This window comes from Natator depressus, chromosome 23, assembly GCF_965152275.1.
Source record: "Natator depressus isolate rNatDep1 chromosome 23, rNatDep2.hap1, whole genome shotgun sequence".
In the NCBI taxonomy this organism is placed as follows: Eukaryota; Metazoa; Chordata; order Testudines; family Cheloniidae; genus Natator; species Natator depressus.
In genome coordinates this window covers 3720683-3735770 of record NC_134256.1, presented here as the reverse complement: position 1 = coordinate 3735770, position 15088 = coordinate 3720683, and the positions used below count along the sequence as shown (strand labels likewise).

General features: G+C 59.3%; 1 protein-coding gene across 1 annotated transcript; it reads left to right on the top strand.

Annotated features, from left to right (window-relative positions):
* Window positions 1–2515: 2515 nt before the first annotated feature.
* LOC141976425 (transmembrane protein 229B-like) lies at window positions 2516–5047 on the top strand. Its single transcript, XM_074937418.1, has 2 exons — window positions 2516–2663; window positions 3782–5047. Exon 2 carries the CDS (start codon window positions 3792–3794, stop codon window positions 4275–4277), a length of 486 nt encoding a protein of 161 aa, XP_074793519.1. The 5' UTR covers window positions 2516–2663; window positions 3782–3791; the 3' UTR covers window positions 4278–5047.
* Window positions 5048–15088: the final 10041 nt, after the last annotated feature.

Below are 15088 nucleotides of genomic sequence, written 5' to 3'. Positions count from 1 at the left end.
GTCTGCACTACAAAGTTTAACCGGTCAGGCTTGTCTTGTTTCGGTGCGTCTTTGTGTCGAGTCCACACTCAGGCCCAGTCTCTGCTAAGAAATTAGTTCGGCTTAATGATGTCGCTCAGCGGTGTGAAAAACTCTGACGCTGCTGCCCCCCCCACCCCCAAATCCCCAGCGTCTTTTGAATACGCTGGTCTTCCCGCTAGCCCACCTTTGCAACCAGACAGGTCTGGCTCCACCTAACGCTACAGCTAAACTCGGCCCGGAAAGTCCTAGATTGGACCGCGGAAGCCCGGCTATGGGATAACTGCACGTTTATTTGGGTCTTGCAAAGGAGATGCAGGAAGCCAGGGTGCCGGGCGAAGGGGCAGGAGCTGTGGCCGACCTACCAAAAGGCAAAGGAGACCAGCGGAAAATCTGGAGCTGCCTCCCATGCCTGCGGCTCCCGTGCGGAGCTGCGTGCCGTGGATATATTAAAGAGCTCATCAAGGTCCGTCTACACGGCACTGTAAACCTGGATCTGTGGGACCCGGGCTTGTGGACCTGGTGTTTTCCAAGCCCGCTTGTGAGCATCCGCACTGCGTTGTTTACGGCCGTTGGACCCGGGATCTCATGGCCGTTGTAACGCGTCCATACGGCGCTATGCAGCCCTTCTGCCGCGGGGCTGCGGCTCGTGTCCGCAGTGCAAAATAAGGGCTTGGATCCGCGTCTAAGCAGGACCTGGGCTCTGACCCCCACCATCCCCAGCAGGGTCCTAGGACATGGGTCCCGTGTGCTTGCTGATCCAAATCAGACTGATTTGTGTGCGAACGGAATAATAGAATCGTAGAATATCAGGGTTGGAATCAACACACAGCTGCAGCCCATGGGCCATCCTCAGGGCCATAAGGCAGTGTATATATTGTATGGATGCAGCCCACATAACACAGAGAGAGCTGTATGTGCAGCCCGCAATGGTAAATGAGTGGAGAACCACTGGTCTAAGACCTTCGGAGGAAGAAGATACCAGGTACTACTGGGATCTTTAATCTAGAGGAGAAAGGCCGAATAAGAAGTTTAAAGCTGGACAAATTCAAACTGGAAGCCAGGCCCCGATTTTTTTAACCTTGCAGGGGACTAACCAAGGGAACCAGCTCCCCAGGGCAGTGGTGGGTTTTCCTTCTCTTCAAATCAAGGGATTACCCAGGAGTCAGACTCGCCGATCCGACCTTTAAACTCCAGGAGCTCCTTTGGCACCTGTTGGAGGAGCTGGTTTTTCCCCTGCCACCTCTCAGGCGGAAGGGGGCACAAAGGGGCAGGGGGCTGTGCCCGGCCAGGCGGAAGGGGGCACAAAGGGGCAGGGGGCTGTGCCCGGCCAGGCTGTGCCACAACTGACTGTGCAACTGCCGGAGTTAGGATGAGGCAAATTACCGTGCGCCCGGATGCCACAATGATGGGTGGACCTTTGAGTGCTCCCAGTGAAATACCCCTTTTGTGCTTCTGTTGCACACACCCTGACAGAATTCCAGGTGGTGATTAGCCAGGGAGGTAATTAAAACACACACACCCTCTCAGGATTTTGCTGGGGGCGAAGATTGTCTCTTTCGGCTCACCCTGGGCCTCCCGAGATTACCAGCTAATCCAGTGTATTTAGGGGATGCTGGGCACCGTGAGTCACCTGGTCACTTGGGCAGATCCACCCGCCCGGCAGAACAAACAATTGGAGTTGGGTTCAGGTTCCAGGCAGTTAAGCAGTAAGCCATGTCCGGAGGTTTTGTTATTGTGTATGGTGGTGCCAGGGCCAGCCCCGCTGGGGATGTGCCTCGCGGAAAGGGGAAGGGGGGAAGACCCCGTTTTTGCTCCTCCTCTCTCTCTCGCTGCTGAGACGCTCTGGCTCCCTGACCTTGGTTGAAGTCAATGGGCCTGATTCCTGCTCACACTCAGACCCCGCCTCGGCCCTGCGGTGGGGTGGAAACGGGCCTCTCAGCAGCCCCCCAGGCTGGTGTGGAAGGGGTATAAGGGCCACAGTGGCTGGGGTGGAGCAGGGGCCTGGCCGGAGCACACCGCGCTGTATGTGGCTATTCTCTGCCCCCCAGAGCCCATAGGGGGCGGAGCGGGGACATGGCCGAAGCCGCGCATGGCGGTGATCCTCCATTCATGAAACGAGCGCCCTGCCCCTTGCCCTCCGCCAGGGAAGGATTCAGAGTCTGGGTCTCGCAGCGGACATGTGGATGGGCTGGTCTACACGAGAAAAGTACATCGAGCCAGCTGCACTCCTCATGGGTGTGAAAGACACACACACACACACACACACACCCCGAGCTAAAGTTAAAGCGACCTAACCCCTGGTGTAGACAGTGCTAAGAATTCTGGCGTCGGCGTCAGCTGTGTCTACACGGCGGGCAGCTGTAGTGTTCCAGGTGTGGACGAGCCCTTCGGGGCAGCTGATGTCTAGATCACAGGGTAGGTGGGGTCTAGGATGTGTGTTTGTGATTGATTTATTTTTTTCTGTGTTTTCCCCTTTTGTTTCCCTTTCTGCTGGCTGCCCTTTGAATCTCTGCTCCTTGGGGAATAAACGGATCCTTGCTTTCTCGACAAGCAAATCTAAGTGCCGGGGGTGGAGCGGAGCCGTGGTCCAAGGCGAAACTGGGACGCTGTGGGTGTCCTCTGCCTTTAGAGTTGGGAATTTGGTGAGTAGACCAGGGGCTGGGCGATTTAGGGAGGTGCCCGGAGGACTTGGGAGTGGCGGGGGGATGTTGGAGTTTGACGATGATGAACCTGCAAAGGGAAGCAAGGCCGGAAGGCAGCGCTTGTGTGCAGACGCTGGTAGCTGTCGGGGACTGACCTCAGCTTCCTCCTGCTGATGCCAGAGGGTAGCGAAGTGCCTTGCAAGCTTGGGTACCCCCAGGAAGCATCGCCCACATCCCTACCGCAACTAACCCCCTGCTGAGGTGGGCACAGCCCTGGGACCCTGCCCGCACAGCTGTCAAGCTGGGGTGTTGCTTTAACCCTTTTCTTGCGCCAAATGTATTTTGCTTGCAACTGCTTCCCCCTCTCCCCCCACTTTTGCTAGCAGCCTGAGACTGCGCATGGCAAATCTTGTCGCCGAACGGGCCAGCTAAGAGCGGCGTGGAAGTCAGGCGAGGCTGGAAGCAGAGTGGCAGGCTCGAACGCCAGCCACCCAGTGCGCTTTGCCAGGGCGGCTAACCAAGGCTCGGCACGACGATAGCACCGTGCTGCCACCCTCGTTTTACCACTGGGGAAACCAAGGCAGGGCTCATGGAAGGGATGTGCCCAGGGAGTCAGTGGCGGAGCTGAGAATTGGACCTAGGAATCCAGATGATGAGGTTATCGGCTCTAGCTACTAGACCCCACTCCCTTGCCAGGGCTGGGAGTGCTGACACCCCGTCCCACTCACTAGCCACCCTATTCCCTTCCTACAACCGGGAACACAACCCCCTTCCCCTTCTGGAGTGGAGATTAGAACCCAGGAGTCCTGACTCCCAGCCCCCCCTGCTCTAATCACTAGACCCCATGCCCCTCCCAGAGCTGGGGATAGAACCCAGGAGTCCCGGCTCTCAAGCCCTCTGCTCTAACCATTAGGACCCTCTTCCCGCCTGAGAGCTGGGAACGGAACCCAGGAGTCCTGAACGCCCCTCCCCCCGCCCTGCTCTAACTCCTAGCTCCCACTCACTGTCTCTGGAGCACTCCGGTTCTGTGTAGGTTCCCTAGGATCCAAGCCCCTCCAGCCCATACGCTCGACGGGACGTCCCTTATGCAGCGCTCCTCTTATTTGCCTGCCCCCCAGATCCCGCGCCATGGGTGGCCGGGCCGAGCCCCTGAGCCCCCTGATCCGCTGGTACATCTACGCCATCCACGGGTACTTCTGCGAGGTGATGTTCACGGCCACCTGGGCCTTCGTGGCCGAGCGGGACTGGAAGTTCCCGGGCGTCACCAGCGTCTGGGCCCTGTTCATCTACGGCACGTCCAGCCTGGTGCTGGAGCGGATGTACCTGCTGCTGCGGGACCGCTGCCCCCTGCTGAGCCGCTGCCTGTGTTACACCCTCTGGATCTACCTGTGGGAGTTCGCCACCGGCTACCTCCTGCGCCGGTTCGATGCCTGCCCCTGGGACTACAGCCATTTCCGCTACCACCTCATGGGGCTGGTGACGCTGGAGTACGCCCTCTTCTGGTTCCTGGGCTCCCTGGTGCTGGAGAAGCTGGTCATCGGGAACACCCTGCGGCTGCGGCTGGAGGGGCCCGGCCCCCCGGCCGCCCCCGTCGCACCCCGCAAGGACACCTGAGCGCGATGCTGGAGCTGCCTGACGCAAGAGCCGGGCAGGGCGGCCCGGCGGGGTGGGGTGAAGCTCTGATCGTCCAGTCCTCACTCGCCTCCCGCTGCCCGGACCACTCCTGCTGCGTGGAACCCACCTGGCATTCTGTCCCTCCCCCAGTGCCAATGCCGGGAGATTCCCCGGGTCCGCCAGGATGGACCCTGGACCCACTTCTCAGCCCCACACGCCCCCATCCCTGTGCTTGGTGGCAGAATGGGGCGCAGGCGGCTTTTAGCCCCCGTTGGTGCTCTCCCCGCCCATTCTGGGCCGGGGTCAGCTATGTTTCTCCGCGGCCGGTCCATGCACCGGCACCGGTCCCTGAGATCCGCCTGCCGCAGTTTAGGAAGGCAGCAAACCAGTCCCGGGTATCAAAAGGGTTGAGAAACACTGGGATAGAGCAACCTAGGGGCTGCTCTGAATGGGTCTCTGCACTCCAGCCACACCCCCGATCCCCCCAGACATGGTGGAGGGTTGTGCTCCACACCAGGTGGGAAGACCCTCTTTAGGGGTTGGAAATCTCAGGGGCGGGGGGCTCTGTTCCCCCCAGGGCTGCATAAAGGACTCTTTGCATAATTAATCTTTGCCCCCCCGGGGGTGGGGGCAGCTGCTCTTCTCAGGTGTCGCTGCTGGAAGCTGGGGGTCCCCTTTTTGCGGCTAGCTTTTTCTCATGATCGTGGCTCTGACAGGGGCCAGAGGCGCCCCCCCGACTCAGGGATCGGCCACCGTTCTGTTCACTCAGGTGCTGGGGATGCAGCGTGTCATTAAAAAGTTCTTTTGTTTCTCTATCATTGCCGAGTGACCAATCTGTGATTAACGCGCTTCCTCAATCTTCTCCTTCCCCTGGCCCCCACCCTGAAAACCAATTCCTCCGCCCCCCCACCATGCACCAGCATCAGGCCCCGGGACAGAGCGCACAGACAGGGTACGGAGCTCCCAAACAGGATCTGCAACAGATCGGCAGGGTAAACTGGTGGTGGCAGCTAGGTTCAGCTCCCACCCACCCAGTCACGGGAGGAATTTGGGGCTGGGAAGAGCTGGGTGGATAAGAGAGACAAATGACACCCTTTGAAGGCAGCCCAAGTTGGCAGGGAGGTGGGAAGCCAGCTAAGGGGAGCAGGGATGGGCCCCGATTGGTTAGTTCCATTATGGTGGCAGCTGGGGGCCCTGACGGAGAAGGGCCCTCCATTGTGCCGGGCGCTGCACAGACCCCACCAAGATCAGGTTAGATGGGCCCATTGGGCTGACGCAGAGCAGGGGGAATGGGACACGGGGCTAGATGGGCCCATTGGGCTGACGCAGAGCAGGGGGGACGGGACGCCGGGCTAGATGGGCCCGCTGGGCTGACGCAGAGCAGGGGGGATGGGACGCCGGGCTAGATGGGCCCGTTGGGCTGACGCAGAGCAGGGGGGACGGGACGCCGGGCTAGATGGGCCCGTTGGGCTGACGCAGAGCAGGGGGGACGGGACGCCGGGCTAGATGGGCCCATTGGGCTGACGCAGAGCGGGGGGGCCGGATGCTGGGCTAGATGGGCCTGTTGTTCTGATCCTCCTCCTCCAATCCCACGGCCAGGAGCGGGGAGCAGGTTTTTGGAGCATTTTTCGTGCCTGTCTGGGGCTCCCACGTGCTGCCATAACACACCTAATAAACGTGAACTATTCTTTCCTCTTTTACCCAATGATTCGGTTTCACAATGTGTTTATCTGATGAGGCGACCTGGCAGTTCAGCTGGGTCAAACAGGATGTGACAGCTTGCAGGTATCTGTCCCTGTACCCAGCCCTGGTATCTGAAAGCAGCGTGAGTCACGGCGGCTGTGATCGTACATCCCCTTTAATGATACTTTGCCCTTTCCGTGAGCCTGTGCCCTGAAGATCCCAAAGCCCTTTAACCCTGACAGCTCATCCTGGGATGTTAGGTCAGAATTATTGACCCCATCCTACAGGTGGGGAGACTGAGGTACAGGGAGATTCAGGCCGTTGCTGAGCCAGGAATGGAACCCAGGAGTCCTGATTTCCCAGCTCCCTGCTGTCACCAGTGGATGCCCAGCTGAGCTTGTCCATGAAAGCTCCCCCGCAGCTGTGTGGAGAACAGGGCTCTCCACCGTGCCCCCCTCCATAGACCCGATCTCTCCCCACACCCCATTCAGAGACCGGGCAGCTCAGCCCCCTCCCCAGTGCAATGTGGTGTCTCCAGATCTGGACCGGGGCTCTCTGCTGAGACAGGACGAGGCTCCCCAAACACAGGTGCTCCATGCACACACCTTTGCAGTGAGCTGGCGCACACCACCCGGCTTCGCAGGGACCAAAACAGCGGCCCTGGCGTAAGGGGAGCGACCCGCTTTTAGGGCACAGGGGACTCCCACTCCGGCAGAGCCAGATAATGACAGCCTGTGCAGGGACAGAAGCCCAGCAACCGGCTGTGGACCTAAATGCGTGAGCAGCGTGGCCTACTGGGTGGAGCGCTGGCCGGGGTTCTAGTCCCAGTTTGCTCAGGCAAGGCTCCCTGCCTCAGTTTCCCCATCTGTAAAACAGGATTAATGGCACTCCTCTGTAAAGAGCTTTGAGATCTAGCAGCGATAAAAGCTAGAGAGGATTATCATGATCAGCAGGGAGGGTAAGCTGCAATAGGGACAGCGCCACGCTCTGTCGGGTGCAGGGGGTGGGAATCATTGCATTTAAGACAAGAAGGGAACATTACAACATCTAATCGGCCTCCTTTATAGAGTGGGGCCTTTCAGTTCCCCCCACTTTCCACTGTCAGGGGCCCAATAACTGGGGTTTGACTCAAGCGTCTCTTCCCGAAACGCACCCAGAATTGATTTGCCTCTCTGATTGTGCGTGTGTGTCTGTTTTTCTGTGTGTCTCTCTCTCTGTGTCATGTTTGTGGTTGTGTATGCATATTTGTGTGTGTGTCTCTGTGTGTCCTTGTGTTTGTGGTTTTGGGTGCGTCTTTGTGTGTGTATCTCTCTGTGTGTCCTTGTGTTTGTGTTGTGTGTGTGTCTTTGTGTGTGTGTGTCTCTCTCTCTCTCTTTGTGTCCTTGTGTTTCTGTTTGTAAGGGTCTGTTTAGCTGTGTGTGTGTGTGTGTGTGGTTTTGTGTCACTCTCGTTGTGCCCTTGTTTGTATATCTCTGTGTGTGTCTGTCTGTCTGTTTAGCTGGAAGTGTGTGTGGCTTTGTGGCAGTGTCTCTGTGTGGGTGTGTATCCGGTTGTGTGTCAATCTGGGTGGTTGTAGGGCTTTGTGTGAGTCTCTCTCTTTGGGTGTCTTGCTGCGTGTACCTCTGGGGCTCTCTGTATCTTTTACCTTCCTTGTGGCCGGAGCAGACGTTTGCCCAGTAGCCCAGACCCTGCCTCCCGAACACCCCAAGTGTCTCCATACCGCATGCTGCTGCCCAGCCTGGCAGCCTCAGGGATAGACCCCAAAACCCCCCTGTTCCCCAGGCCCCCCCTCCAGCAACCGGCGACTCGCCCAGCAGCTGCGGGCAGGGTAGGGGCCTGTGACCCACAGACAGCAGTCCCAGTTCCATCCAGCAGAGGGCAGCAGCGTACCGATCAGCAATAGGCTGGAACAGTTCAGCAGCACGGTTTCACCATACAGATGCCCGCTAAAGGGACGAGGCGAGACGTGAGGGCCCGGAAGGACCAGCCGGGCTAAGGCGGGGGCTAGGGTTCGTCCGAGACAGGCCGCTGTCTCCCCTTAGCTAAACCGGACGACTGCGCCAACCAGATCCCCGGCCGGTGTGAAACAGCCTCGCTCCTTTGGAGTCCGTGGGCCAGATCCCCAGCTGGATAAATCAAAGTTGCTCCATTTAACTTATTAGTGTTATTTCTTAGGCGTATTACCCCAGAAGCCCCAGTGGATATCCAGGTCCCATTGTGCCGGGGGAGGGGGAGGCTTGCACTGCACAGCCACAGAGCGAGAGACAGTCTCTGCCCCCGGAGAGCTTCCAATCGAAAGAGGAGGGGAGGGGAAACTGAGGCGCCAAGCGGCGACACGACTTGTCACCCAGCAGGCCAGTGGAAGAGCCAGAAAGAGAAGCTAGGTCTGTAGAGTCCCAGCTCAGAGCCCCTCACCCGCCCGTCAGCGGAGCAGCGTCAGTCTACATCAGCTGAGGATCCGGCCCCCATGTGTTTTGCTGATGTCCTGACACTCTGGCGGGGCGGGGGGCGGGGGGAGAGAAACGGAGGAAGCATGTAGCTCAGGCCAGACCCCCAATAGCAGCCCATTGATCAGCAACATACAGCACTGGGGGCGGGGAACGGGTGCGTTTCCCACCTGCAGCCCCTCTCCTGGGAAGCCGGATCCTCGGGGCTCAGAGCAGCAGCTGCTCCCAGAAGGGCTCCCAGAAAAGCCACCCCTGTCTTTGTTGGTGTTTCAGTGCGATCTGCTGAGCAAGACCCCGTCCCCCCCAGCCCTTTTGTAAAGCCCAAATCCCCCCCGACACTTTAAAATTACGGCCTCTTCTGCCTTCGAAATAAAACCCAGGGAGTGGGAAGCCTTCCCTTCAAAGACACTTTCCTCCACATTAGCTGGGAAGAAGCCTGGGGCTGCAGGGGACAAGGCTTTATCCGGAAAGAGGTTGGCAGGCCTGGATTTTAGGGGGATGGGTGGGGGGGGGACATTCATAGCCACAAACCCCTTCCCCTGCTGTTCTAAGGGTTCCTCCCTCCCCATGTGCTTCATATGTAAATCTTTACTCCTGGAGGAGAGATTCCTCCCTGCTGCTTTTCTCCATCCCTTTAAGAGGGGGCCTGAAGTGGAAAGGGAAAAACATTCCCTATAAGATTTTTTTATTCCAGAGTCGACAAAGCTGGGAAAGTCCACGCAGGAGCCTGAAATTCCATTTGTCGTAGGAAAGTCACGGCTGCTGGCCCGAGTGGTGGGACAGTGATGCTAGAGATAGAATCATAGAATATCAGGCTTGGAAGGGACCTCAGGAGGTCAGCTAGTCCAACCCCCTGGTCAAAGCAAGACCAAGCCCCAATTTTTGGCCCAGATCCCTAAATGGCCCCTTCAAGTATTGAACTCACAACCATGGGTTTAGCAGGTCAGTGCTCAAACCACTGAGCTATCCCTCTCCCAAGAAGCGGTATCGTAATTATACCCACAGCCCTGGACCGAGATCAGGTCCTTGTTGTGTCAGGCATTGCACAGAGATGGATCAAAAGCAGGGCCCCCGTTGTGCAGACCCTAACTGAGATCATGGCCCACCTTATGCCGGGCGCTACACAGACCCCGACCGAGATCAGGGCCCTCCTTGTGCACAGACACATACTGAGAGGCAGCTGCTCCTTGAAGAGCTGACAGCCTACTTAGGCACTGAAAGGGGGAACTGAGGCACAGAGAGGTGACGTGACTTGCCCAAGATCACACAGAAGGTGGGGTAGTAGAGCTAGGAATAGAACCCAGGAGTCCTGGGGGCCCTCAGCCCCCCCTCCCGCTCTAACCATTAGACCCCACTCCCCTCCCAGAGCTGGGGAGAGAATCCAGGAGTCCTGGCTCCCAGCCCCACTCTAACCAATAGACCCCACTCCTCTCCCAGAGCTAGGATTAGAACCCAGGACTCCTGACTCCCAGCCTTGTAAAGCTCTCATGTGATTTTCACCAGTGATGACCATCTTCAACTCTTCTGGGCATGTGTGAATTTCGCCTTCCCCTGGATTGTCCATTTCAAGGTGATGGGGGACTGGGCAGGGGCGGGCAAGTGGGTCCCTGGTCCGAGCCAGGCTGGAAGAGCTCCCCCGTTCCCACGCCGGAGCATTGAAGGGGGAGCTCTTCCAAGAAGGGGGCGTGGACCAAGAATACGTGTCCTTTGCCATGTGTATTTCAGTATTTCAGGCGTGCGGTGTATTGGACACGTGACACCCCCCCCCCCCGCAGCGTTGCTCTGGAGCAAAGGGAAAGAATTCTTCCCATTGTTCAGATGGGGAAAATGAGTCGTCATCCATCACACAGCGTCAGGACGGGGAAGAGAACCCAGGAGTCCTGGCTGTCAGTTGCCTTCTCTAACTCAGCCTCACGTGAGCCAAGAGAATCCAGGCGCCCTGACTCACTGCCCTGACCACTAAACCGCACTCTCTGCTTCCACATGAACCCAGGAGTCCTGATTCCCATCCCTCTAACTAGTAGAAACCACTCCCCTCCTCCAGCTGGGGAGAGAACTCAGCAGTCCTGGTTCCCAGCTCCCTGGCGTCTACCCACTGGACGCCACTCCCCTCCTAGAGCTGGGGAGAGAACCCAGGAGTCCTGATGGCCACGTCCCCTGATCTAACCACTAGATCCCACTCCCCTCCCAGAGCCAGGGATAGAACCCAGGCGTCCTGAAGCCCAGCCCCCACCCCCCCACTAGATGCGGTTCTAAATCAGCTCCACTTTTGCATAAGTAACCTGCTGTGGGGGTGGAGGTGGGGGGGCTGAGCGAATAATTGTAACCAAAGCCAGATGCAGCCAGTGGGGGGTCGGGGGGGGGGAATACAGGGGCAATTCCCCAGCAAGGCGGTTTACTGGCCCTGCAGCGGGAGGAGGGACAATCCTGCTGCTTGCCAGCTGAGGGGGCCGCGGCTGTATTTTAGCAGTGGGAGATGGAGTGCAGGGATTAGGCCTGAGCTCACATCAGGTGGCGAATGTAACACGTGCTCTCTAGGTCCCATCCGAGCCCAGGTCTGCACGGCCGGGGGTGCTGGGCTCGGCTTCGGCTTGGGTCTGTGCGGCTCTCTGCAATGGGCCAGCGGGGTGAAGGCACCGCGGGGCGAATGGCGCCAGGAGAACAGCACGGGGCTGCTGTGGTGGCCAGGCTGGGCAGCGGCAAGAGAACCCAGGAGTCCTGACTCCCAGCCCGCCCGGCTCTAACTCCCAGATGTCACTCCCCTTCCAGAGCCCGGGGCAGCCCCTCTGGATTTGGAGGGAACAGGCAGATCAGAGCCCCAGGGGACAGGCGTGGCAGGTTGTTAGACTCATGTGTATTGTGGTAACACACAGAGTGGGTCTCCATCCTTCCAGCAGGGGGCAGCGTGCAAGTGCACCCCCTGCCCACACACACACCCCCACACCCATCCCCACGCCCGCCTCAAGCAGGGGTGGACAGAGACAGAAGGTCTCCAGGAGGACACCCCCCGACACACACCCCCACACACCCCCAACCCCAGGTCATAACTCCTTTGAGCCCCGGACAGATGTTCCGTCTCGGCGGGGGGCCGGCAGAAATCCCATCTCCAGGCCCCTCCCTGCCTCCGTCCACGGGGGCATCTGAGTCTGTCTTCTGCCGCTTCGGCTTTATTCGCCTCCTGCCCCCGGCTGGCCCCCCCAGAAACAGAGGAGCTGGGGGCACGCCCGCCGGGCAACTCCCAAGCAGGAACGGTCAGAACAGTTTCGTCCACTGTTTTCCCGGGGAGTCATTTCAGAAAAATTCAGGGGGAGGGAAATTGGAGGGGGGGCAAAGTTGTGTCAGGATCTAAAGCATGGTCTGGGATTATTGTATTATACCCGTCTCGGGGGGGCGGGGAAGGGGAGGCATTTAGGGGCCTAAGAAGCTATGAAAAGTCTGGAAGGGCAAACCAAGGTCGGGGGGGGCAATTGCCCCCCCCCCCGTGCTGTAGCATCTGATGCCCCGGCAGTTTTCTGTTAATTTGGGGGGGGGCAAAGTTGTCTCAAGTTCGATGGCATTTGGGGGGGTTTTGGAGGGGGGAGGGGGAACGATTCAAACCCATTTTGTCAATGGCCAGAACTCCTGCTTGGATTTTTTTTTTTTAATTGCCTTGATTTCAGATTGTAAAAAAAAAAAAGACAAATTTGAAATGGTTTTGATTGGCTGGAACCAAAACCAGGACGGGGCTCACCGGGGTGAGTGTGTGTGCCAGCAGATCAGCTGTGTGTGTGTGTGGTTCAGCAGGAGATCAGTTGTGTGTGTGTGTGTGTGTGTGAGCAGATCAGTTGTGTGTTTGTGTGTTTCAGCAGGAGATCAGCTGTGTGTGTGTGTGTGTGTGTGTGTGTGTTTTTCAGCAGATCAGGTGTGTGTGTCTGTGTGTGTGTGTTTCAGCAGGAGATCAGTTGTGTGTGTGTGTGTGTGTGTGTGTGTTTCAGCAGGAGATCAGCTGTGTGTGTGTGTGTGTGTGTGTGTGTGTGTTTCAGCAGGAGATCAGTTGCGTGTGTGTGTGTGTGTGTGTGTCAGCAGATTAGGGGCGTGTGTGTGTGTGTTTCAGCAGGAGATCAGCTGTGTGTGTGTGTGTGTGTGTGTGTGTGAGACCCAGGTGACACGTAAGCCACAAGGAGGCTAAAACCTTTGCCATGATGATGATGAAGAAACTCCCCCCTCCCCCCAGTGACCAAATTTTGGCTTTTTGTCCAAATTTGAGATGAATCCCTCCCCCCCCCTTCGATTTTTTTGGCAGGATGGACAAATCCGCTGTCCAGCCAGTTCTCCCCCGGGCCGAGAGGCAGGGTGTGGGGCTGCCAATGGCTGTGTCCTGGCAGTAGTGTCCCAGTGCGTTCACCGGTGGGCGTTTCCTGCTGCGGGAATGTGTCCCACGCCCCGCAGTGCCGCATGGCGCTGCTGTCGCCCTCTAGTGGCGGGTGGCGGATGAGCGCGCCCGCCTGACACAGCTGGGTCGCCTAGCTCCGGCTGCAGAGGGTACGAATCCAGAGGTCCGGGGCGTTACAGGTGCATTACAGGGCAGCACGCTCGGGCCGGGCCCGGGACCCCTGTGCTGTCCCCTCGCCCGGGCTAGTCTGACCTGTAGTCACTGCTGGCTCCATTGACTCAGTGCGGCGCTAGGGGGCGCTGTGTGCAGGGGGTGGTTGGCTCAGCAGGGGGCGCTCTGCCCTGGCAGTCAGGGCTGGCCCCAGTGCGGCGCTAGGGGGCGCTGTGTGCAGGGGGTGGTTGGCTCAGCAGGGGGCGCTCTGCCCTGGCAGTCAGGGCTGGCCCCAGTGCGGCGCTAGGGGGCGCTGTGTGCAGGGGGTGGTTGGCTCAGCAGGGGGCGCTCTGCCCTGGCAGTCAGGGCTGGCCCCAGTGCGGCGCTAGGGGGTGCTGTGTGCAGGGGGTGGTTGGCTCAGCAGGGGGCGCTCTGCCCTGGCAGTCAGTAACTGTGCGGGATCCGATGGGCAGGGCGATGGTACTTCACAGGGAGGGACAGGACAGCGGGGTGGGGGTGGGGGAAGTTGCCCCTCCCGGAGCCCAGGGGACCCCAGGGTCACGGCTGCAGCCAGTGGGAACAAACAAGATTGGTAGGAAAGGAGGGGGGTCTCACTAGCTCCAGCCTTCCAGTCAGGGCCCGGCTGCAGGCCCCCCTCCACATCTCACCCCCAGCTGGGAGGGTAATCGATCCCCACTGTGGGGGGGGCGGGGCGGAGGGGTCTGCAGATCCTCCCTCCCCCACCCAAACATAAGCAGGTCTGCAGGAGGTGAGAGGGGAAGAGGTCACACTCCCCTCCCAGAGCCAAGTGTAGAACCCAGGAGTTCTGATTCCCACCCACCCCCTCTACTCTCACCGCAAGGTTCCCCTCCCTGAGCTGGGAATAGAACCCAGGAGACCTGACTCCCAGAACCCCCTGCTCTAGCCCCCTCGAGCCCATTGCCCTGCTACAGCTGGGAATAGAACCCAGGAGTCCTGGCTCTCAATCCCTGCTCTAACCACTAGACCCCACTCCCCTCCCTGAGGCTGAAGGCGAAACCCCTGCGCTCCAGGAGTACCTGGAAGCGGTAGTGGAGGAAGAGATGAAATAGGCGCGCCGTCCCTTTAAAAGAGCGGGGAGCTCCTGGCCAGCTGTTGGCTATTAGCCAGGCCAGCACATGCCTTCAGTGCTGCTGGGAGGGGGCCCTAGGGACTCAGAGCCTTTGCTGTTGCCTGGGGTGATGAAGAGGGATGGGGGGCAGGGGGAATGGCACCGGGGGATTGGCTCAGAGCCCCAAGGCAAAGCCTGGGAGAATCCCAGATCAGCCCCGCCCATGTGGCCCCAATGAAGCACCCGGAGACATGTGGGGTGTGTGTGGCCCTGCCACATCTGCCCAGCCGCTGGAGACGTGTGCAGGGAAACTGCCTGGCTGCAGTCCCCTGGGCTCCTCAAGTCCAGACAAGGGAACAGGGCATGCTCGCAGCCCAGAGCTGGGGATGGAACCCAGGCATCCTTGCTTCCACCCCTGCCCCCACCACCACCAGGGCTGGAAACAGAACCCAGGAGTCCTGATTCCCAGCCCGGCTTCACCGCTCTAACCCACCAGACCCCACTCCCTTCCCAGAAGCAGGGATAGAACCCAGGAGTCCTGGCTCCCAGCCCCCACTCTAACCCACTAGATCCCAACACCCCTCCCAGAGCTGGATACAGAACCCAGGAGTCCTGGCTCAGAGCTGCCCCGTTCCCCCCACCCCTTTTTTTTTCTTTTATCCACTCGCCCGCACTCCAACAGAACCCCGGAGCCCTGAGTCCCATGTGGACTCTCCTAATTCAGTTTAGTTTAAACTGATCCTGACGGAGGACGTGGGGGAGAGGGGGCAGGCGGAGGATGGAAGGAGGAGAATGAGTGGTGGGGGAAGGGAGGACACGGAATCCCCCCTCCGGGGGAACGGGGTGGCGGGGGGGTTATCGGTGCAGGTGCCACCGAGGCAGCAGTTGGCTTGTAGCCGTTGGGCTCTGCGGTCGAGCCGGGAAGCCCTCTGCTCTAATCAGGAAGCGCAGGGGCACGGCTGGCTCTAACTGCTCTGCAGCTCGCCGGGCTCAGAGCCAGAGGCAGAGGGGCTGGGAGCGGGTCCCCCGCCCCGCGCACCCACCGGCCCTGGAGCCTTGGCCTGGCCCT

What these genes read in the sequence shown, in the direction of transcription:
- LOC141976425 (XM_074937418.1), top strand. Translation starts at nt 3,792, where the DNA reads ATGGGTGGCCGGGCCGAGCCCCTGAGCCCCCTGATCCGCTGGTACATC.